General features: G+C 31.6%; 1 protein-coding gene across 2 annotated transcripts; it reads right to left on the bottom strand.

Moving 5' to 3' along the window:
* Window positions 1-3,351: 3,351 nt before the first annotated feature.
* Window positions 3,352-7,325, bottom strand: LOC135618774 (methyl-CpG-binding domain-containing protein 4-like). Of its 2 annotated transcripts, XM_065119984.1 has the most exons (4): window positions 7,172-7,240; window positions 4,631-4,701; window positions 4,369-4,448; window positions 3,352-4,179 (listed from the first exon to the last, which is right to left on the bottom strand). In XM_065119984.1, the coding sequence occupies exons 2-4, from the start codon at window positions 4,638-4,640 to the stop codon at window positions 3,688-3,690; spliced, it is 582 nt and encodes a 193-aa protein (XP_064976056.1). In that variant the 5' UTR covers window positions 4,641-4,701; window positions 7,172-7,240; the 3' UTR covers window positions 3,352-3,687. The 2 variants fall into 2 exon arrangements, with proteins under 2 accessions (XP_064976056.1, XP_064976057.1); XM_065119985.1 differs by lacking the exons at window positions 4,369-4,448; window positions 4,631-4,701 and having other exon boundaries at window positions 7,172-7,325.
* Window positions 7,326-8,810: the final 1,485 nt, after the last annotated feature.

The raw sequence follows: 8,810 nt of genomic DNA, 5'->3' as shown, positions 1-8,810 counted from the left end.
TTTAAGATGATTCATTGTAACGATGAATATTTCATTCGTATTCGATTTCTATCATAAATTGAATCTTTATTATTGGTAATATATATTGAAGTGTCAGAATCAATCTACCAAGTATCAGAATAGGATTTCTGTAATGTTTGATTTAAAACATACAAATATCATACTTATATATTCCTTTCAAACCAAACTCTATAGTCATTCACAAGATCATCTTTATAGAAGTAACATTTTATTGTGAAGATTTTTTTTATAAATTTATATAAAATTTATAAACTCATGTGATTTATACTTTAATTTTTTATTATTATTCAATATTACTCATAATATTATGAGTCTTTCTTATTTTAATCTTAATTCTTTCCAAACACATATACTAATTGGTTTAATTAAGTTTCACTTATCCATAATATTATTATAGTAAATTTTAAATGAGCCAAACTAAGAAAAAATAGAATTAAGAATAAATTATACGATAAATGACTTAACTATATTCATGCTCAATATTCTCGAGCTTACATATCGATATAATTTTGAATTCCTCAAATACTATAATATTAAATTTTAGTCGGTTCTTACATTAATATGTTAGTCAATGATTTATCAGAAAATTTAAATTGATCTTTAAATATTCCAATACATTAGTTGTATACTCTAATGAAGTCTAAGTATTATTAATAATTATCAAAAAATAAAATCTTTTAAAAATGTTATAATCATTTGTCTTAATTATTTGTTTCATAAAACTTTCGATAGTTAAGTTTGTGATCTTTTTAACTAATCTAATCTAAATCTAAATTACATACACTCAAGCTATTTATAATAATTTAATCTAAAAAATATAAAGACAAGTATCACTATAATATAATAATATAATATTAATGATTTGAGTTTTTCAATAAATGAACTATTGATATCATCTCTATTTCACCTTTAGATGAAAAAATTGATATATATATTTAATATTCATACAAAAATATTCATGGAGGATTGTAAGGATATTCAAAACATCTTCATACCTAATCATATTATTATTCAAAGTAGATTCTTTTTAGGATTATCTAAATCTCTTGATAATATGTGTCATTATGAATATTATTTTTTTAATATTATTTAGGATTAATTTTTTAATATAATTTTATAACTTATTAGTCTAAACCACTTTTACGATAATATAATAATTTAAAATATAATTTAAAATATCATATAAATAATAAAATATTTATTATAATTCACATCCCATAAATCTATCATTTTAGGCCACTTTAATAGTTACTAGTCAAAACATAAATATATGAGTTATAAATAATATTCACTAATTTTTTAATCTAATTTATGTTTAAATAATTTAATAATAATAGTAATCATAATAATTATTATATATTAATCAGTATAAAGAAAAACTCATATGATAACTATAAATATGATGAAACATAAATCATACGTTTATGTAAAAAATAAATATTATTTTATAATTTTAAATATATACATGTGAATAATTAAATAAATATCTAAGAATAATAATTAAAATTTTATTTACCATGTACAAAATTTTATCAATATACCATATGAGAAAACTATTAAAGACCATCATAATATATATATATATATATATTTAAATCCGTATGAAATCCTTATATTAATCAATCCTATTTAATTGGATAAACCCAAAATTAGACTATCCAAATTGGGCTCATAGATTTGAGTCGATTATTTACCCAATTAGACTTATCAAAATTAAAATTAATCAAAATTTAATTTTCTCCAAATTCGATATCTAAATCTAGTAAGCAGTCAAAATATCGATATGATCAAGTCCGATCAAAATATTCAATTAAATTAAATAATCTTATAATTTAGGACATAATTTAAAAAAAAATATTAAAGTGTAAAACTATAATTTTGACTTAGGATATATAATTAAAATTTTGGTTTCTAAAGGATATATAATGTAACCATCGTTTCACCCATGCATGTGGGTCGACGATACAGCGGTCATCCATCGTCTATCGTCGCTTGTGGGGCAACTATCCTCACACGATTGATCGATGACTTCATTGGTCATCATGCCCTACCACCGCATTCATCATCGGTGGAACGCCCCTATCGCTAACTAACGACCTCCACGGTCGTTGCGGTGTGCGATTATGCCCTTACATCTTGCTGTGCAATCGCTGGGAACCACGACCTTCAATGTCTAGTTGACATCGATTATGGGCAACAAGTGTTACTATTGTTGTCGCTAACAGTAATACTATTGTAGCTACCACATATAGTGGTGTTATCGTAGGGCTACCACACCCTACAGTACTTGCATTAGGTATTTCTTACGACTAGACTAACAACCATCGAAGGTTGTTGCCCTTAACAATAATATTGTCAATAGCAAGCTATCGATAAAGCACGAGGAACCTCACATCGCTCATAAGTAAGCAACAAAACGGACCAGATAGAAAAAACAGATCAATAATACAAACAAATCGATCATACATCGTAAAGAAAAACTAAATAACACTTTTTTATAAGCGAAGGGTGCTAATGAATAGCTCTAAAAGTATTTAGATTTCACAAATATAACTCCGATTTCAATTATAAGAACAAAAAACTATTAATACCAAAATCCTGAACCAAATAACAATATATCAAATTTACAATAAGTACCTTTCAATGTCATTCAAAAAGTTATAATCGATAGGCATATGTTGTCAAATCCGAAAGTTATAGCGATATTGATATGCAACGAGAACTAGACTCACTTTTTCCTTTCTTTCTATTTTCACAAGACAACTATAAACGATAAATTAAAGATAATAAAAAAATTAAAAAAAAAAACTCTATAATCTCTCGTTGATCGATTCACATGACTAAAAATAAATAAAAAAATCTATAATCTCTCAATAATATCACATGACTATAAATAAATAAAAAAATCTATAATCTCTCAATAATATCACATATTCTCCATTCTCCATTTTCACTTACATGCGTATCCACATATATATACACATTATGTATATAATCTTTAAGAAATTCTATCTATTTATAAACGAGAGAAAAGATCATCGCCCCAAACATCATATCATAATTATTTTTTAACATCATATCATAATTATTTTTTAATTAATTAAAAATCATACTCAGAATCCAATCATAACTATAATATATCCTACTTAATTAAATAAAACAACATAATCTATTAATAGTCTCCTATGCTAACCTTATAAAAGTCTCCTCTGCAACAACATCAGATGCGATCCCACCCTAATGCGACATGCAACTCTAACACATGACAACGATTATCAAGAGACTTATATCACAACCACGTTTTCTACCTACAACACAGTTCAGAAAGCATAGCAAAGCACAGCGTTTGGTTGGTGCAGCAGCATCATTAACATATTAGTACAATGATTTAGCTAGCAGTACGTAGCTTGACAAAGTTGAAAAATTTCTAGGATAGGCTGACAAGATACAAATAGTGAGGGTACTAGGCAACAAAGAACTTGATTTCAACCAACTCACCGGGAAACAGTCACTGAAATGCTGTCTGGATGATCAACATATTTCATTACGGTTCACAGGGAATGTTCCCTGCTAGCTGGGAACAAACACGAACAACATCCACAAGCATTACTCAGTCTGTTGCTCGGTTGCTTACAGGCAAGACAAAATCCACATTTGTGCATGGCATCAATTTTGTGTCTTCAACCGCTTGCTTCTGGCTGATGAAGATTTGCCCTCCATATCCTTGGGAACCATCTCTTCAGGAATCTTTGGAGATGTAAAACTAAAATCTGCCACAGACATTTTACCCTTGTATTCTGGATATGCTTCTAGAAACTTGTCAACCTCCACTGAGCTCCTTACTTTCTTTCCGTTAGGCATAATATAGCTCACATCCATTTTAGAGTAATCTGATCTCATAACTAGCCGCCTTTCAGTGTCAGGTGGAGTCTTGGGCAAGTTTGGTTTATCAAGAACCCAAACTCGACTATTGTCGTACTCTATATCACCAGGATCATCACAGGAAAGATTTGGAATTTTGTGGCAGAACCATGGATCCTCAATGAAGTTTTGCCTGATAGTCTCATATTCTTCTTTTGTTGGAATTAGCCTCCATTTAAAACATTCACCACACTGCACTGCATATGAACCAACACTGTTGGTGGACTTCCGTGATTTCTGTCACAAAAAAAAAATGAGAAGTCAAGATTAACTAAATCACAAGGTTTTTGTCATATAATAAACCCTTCCAGCGATGACATAGGACAAGTTGGAATTTGAGTTGAAAAAATAATATCTGGAGAGAGAGAGAGAGAGAGAGAGAGAGAGAGAGAGGGAAAGGGAAGAAAACTATGATTGAGGGAAAGCCTTGTATTCTCTCCAATGTGCGGCTTGGACAGAATCAAATGTAAGCAGCCTTACATCTTCAAGTAGAGAAGCTGAGCATACTAAAAGAAAAAGAGAAAAAACATGCTTGTAAGGTTATCAGAAAAAAAAAAGCAAAGGGTAAAATAAAGGGAGACAAAACTGGTCGTCCAAACATCAAGGGAACCAGTTGGCATGCCAGACTAGACAAAGCCACCAGAAATAAAAGGGAGATGATTATTAAATCAAAGAAATTTAGACATACTTAATTTCATCCAGTTGGGAGATGAGCATCATCCTTAACCATACAACAATTTTGTATTTCAATAGGCCCATCTGATTGTGACAACAACCAATTTAGCAGAGAAATAAGTAGTTTTGTTACTTTTGTACAGAAGATAGAAAGAAATAGTGCTTATGACATTTGACACAGTTCAAGATATATAAAAGAAAATAATGCTCATGAGAACTTGCCTCATGCAAGACATTAAGGAAAGATAAGTGTTTATGACATTTGATCTCATGCAAGACACAGAAAATGAGGGATGGTAAGAGTCCTTACAGAGATCTTAGAATGAAATGGTTCCATACAATGTAGACTGGAAAAGTGATATTTTCTTAAGTCCAAATAGTCCATAAATGTGTTATCAAATTTCTCTTGCTTCTTATAACAAGAACAGCAATACTGGTGTTGAGAAAAGCAATACTTATGACATTTGATCTAATGCAAGACACAAAAAATGAGGGATGGCAAGAATCCTTACAGAGATCTTATGATGAAATCATTCCACACAATGTAGACCGGAAAAGTGAGAGCTTTTCTCAGGTCCAAATAGTCCATAAATATGTGTTATCTAAGTTCTCTTGCTTCTAATAACAAGAACAGCAATACTGGTGTTTGGCAAGTTTGATTCTAACTTTGCAAACCTGCTTTTTTAACAGGAGGAGGACACACTCAAGACTTTGCAGTTTGCTAACTGATCCCTTCCATCCTCATAATGGAATCACTATACCATCTTGTTTTTTTTATATATATAAATGCATGTTTTATGCTGACTCTCCTCTTAACAGAAAATGTTCCTGATGCCGTATTAGAAATCTTTCATCCATATATGCTAGCTAAGGCATTGAGAACACCCCACTCACAAGGCACAAATGCAATTGGATTAGAATTAAGCATATTTGATCACAAGGCACAAATGCCAAACCTAAAGTCAAGTACTTTATGCACAATCCATTAAATATTGATAAAGCAGGTTTCTTGGATGCAGTTGAAGTAGGATAGAGTGGGGGATAGGTTCTAAGAATTAAAGATTACGAAATGGGTTATAGTTCGTGTGGGAACCACCAGAGGTGGTGGAGTTTGTCGTCATCACCGCTTGTCCTTCTTTTCTCAACTGATTCTTCCTCTTGTTTTACTTATCCATCTTTTTATTTGTCACCAGATGAAGACCAAAAAGAAACAAGAGAAGGAACCAAATTTGCTCCAGATCAATCATTTGATCAATTATGGTGAACAGCCGAGAGATAAAATAAAAGCCGGTTGACCTTAGTCAACCCCAGCAGCACAGCTAAGCTGTCAAAACTTGAACCATCTTTTTCAAGCATAACATGTCCAAAACGCCTGATTGTAACTGACTTTGGCTAATACCCAAAATTCAGCTAGTTATCTTGTGATTAAGGCAATTCTGGCAGATATGCCTCATTCGCACATGAATGCTCAAAATCTATAATTTGTTCCATATTCTTTTCATGTTCCATTTCACCCCATTGTGTTTTGGAAAAATATTACTTAATGCAAAAGCCTAAATAACTAAAATGCAAGCTATGCTCTAAGGGGTTAGCTAGTATAAAACCAATGGGGTTAGCCCTCTTCTGCCATTTAAGTTGTCAGCAACACATGGGAATCGATAGTTGTTGCATTCAATCTCTCATGATAAATTGACAAGGAAGGACGCAATGTAGTGTTGTTATATGACGATTTTTGTCAATTCCAGCTGGCCAAGTCAAGATTGTTACATTAGAAAGCAAGTTAAGCACTTGGGTGAAAGATGAGATAGATGTTAGCTTCAGAAGCACTTATATATAATTAAAAGGATGAACGGGACCAAAAGGGAAGAGTTCGTTAACAGTAGAGGATGCAGTGAAGGCAAAAGCTTTCAAGAATGTGAGACATAGAACATTTAAAATAATATTGTGCTGTAAAATAACGGATTTATGACATAAATTGCGAAAAAAATTAAAGAAATTGAATAGAAAAATCTCTATAAATGCCAACATGAAAGTGAAGTGTACGATTTAGGCTTTACCAAGTTTATATCTTTGTTAGAAGAAATCAAGAACCACAAACATATTCGTAATAACGGGAAACGAACAGAATACATTTGTCAAGCGAAATAAGGGTGGGAGATCAAGAAAGAACCAAAAATCCAAGACAAAACAGCAGCGCGGCACTCGATTGACCCATGGAACCAGGTAAAAGGGAAAAAGGATTTTGATGTACGACCTTAGCAAACCACAGTCGTTTTCATATCTTCACGCCCATATGATGCTAGGGTTACAGATTAACGAGTCCAACGCAGATTTAACTCCGAAACAAGAACTATGTTCGTCAAAATCAAATCTTCAGACAAATCACGAACCCTAGAAAACGGATCCAAAAGCTAGCACAAAACCCCCGAGAAGAATCGAACGACAGTGACGGCAAAAATGTCTCAAAACTTGTTTGCACCACACACCGCCTTCCTTCCTGATCAACATGAGAATTCAACGAAGAAGAAGACTCGGAGGAAGAGAGGTTGCGTACCTCCATGTGAAGTTCTTACAACCCGCTGAACGGACACCTCTCTCTGTTTCGTTCGTCTTTGGTGGAAACCGAGCCGGGCGACGTTTGGTATTTGGGTTGCAAAGTAGGGCTTCTAATTTCCAAGTTATCGGATGCGGGTGGCGTCTAACGCACGTGCCCTCCCCGTGCCTGTTACAAAATTTAATATAGATTTAATTTAATTTTAATTCAATTTAAAATTTCACATAACACAATTACTATTAAATTGAATCTATATGTACAATTATTATTTTATCAAGCTTTCAATAAGGAACAAATAAATGAGCATTTACAATTCACAAACTATTTAAAACCTATATAAATTTATTAGTCACACCATAATATAACCCACCATCTAATTATTATTAGTCGTTATTGTGCTTCTGTCAATTATTACATATCAAGTGTAATCATAAAATACACATACAATCATAAATGAAATTATATTTAATGAAATGACTATTTGGTTATCATCATTATATATTATTAGTGTGAAACATATACAATCATAAAGAAAAGGAGGAGGTTCTACAAAGTGATCCAGTGGACTATGTTTGGGTTACTATCTCCACCTAAATTAGAGGACAACAACATGAGTAATCTTTAGGAAAGTAAAGTAGCATTAAAAGATCATAACAATGTAATGTGTTAATAATGTGATATAGGCTGTTTGTGAGTTGTCTTTGACATTTAATTTAAGATCACTGATTGGAGAATATAAAAGTATGGAGATTAATGTCTGAAATGAAAGCACAAGTACTTTGCTCATTCTCTAGAACTACTTATTCAAGCTAATGATTAAATTCAGAAAAAGATAATGTTTTATATTTTTATTTTTCAGAGTGAATATATCCAAAATTCAGCTCTCTAGATTAAAATTTTTATAAAAAAATATTATAGTCGATGAAGACCATTCTAGTTAAACATAAATATCTTAATCCATTCGTATTATTATTATTATTATTATTATACTCAGAAGTATTGTAGTATCTTACCCAATTTGAGTGAGTGTGCTATTATATCGAATAAATGATGAAGATGAGATTCGAACTTAACATATTATGATAAATTATCAAAATATTTATCAACTAGACTAATTTATATTTTTAAAATATATAAAATGATATTTTGAATCCTTAATTATAATAATTAAAAACCAAACTTAATTTATAAAACCCATATTCATCAAAGACCCAAACCACACACTGATGTAACTTTTGCATTAGCTTCTTACTAATAGAAAAGCTCATTTGAAAGACTTGAAATGGGAAAACAGAGGGCATATCAACTAGAAACAAAAGACCTTAGAATATAAACACACAAAAGGAGGGTAAACAGCACCAGCCATACTTGTTTGCATGGTCAACCCAATGTCTAATAGAGGAGCCTTTTGCTCCAGAGCTTAACAACATCCATCTCAGTACTGATCTTTGAGTAAACACTTGGCATGACCCAAATTCTACTGTTTGACAAGCTAAGATAGATTTGTTTCACTCAATGGGTCATTTGGTGTAGACTTAACAACAGTTTGACCTTTTTGCTGCCACAGCCTGCCTTTATGTTCGATCCCAGAGAAAAGTTGATTCCAGGGCTTTGAGATGTGCAAGAACAGATACTGGGA

Source organism: Musa acuminata, chromosome BXJ2-8 (assembly GCF_036884655.1).
Source record: "Musa acuminata AAA Group cultivar baxijiao chromosome BXJ2-8, Cavendish_Baxijiao_AAA, whole genome shotgun sequence".
NCBI classification, from domain to species: domain Eukaryota; kingdom Viridiplantae; phylum Streptophyta; class Magnoliopsida; order Zingiberales; family Musaceae; genus Musa; species Musa acuminata.
Note: the sequence above shows the minus strand (reverse complement) of the source record. Positions and strands in the feature narration are given on the sequence as shown.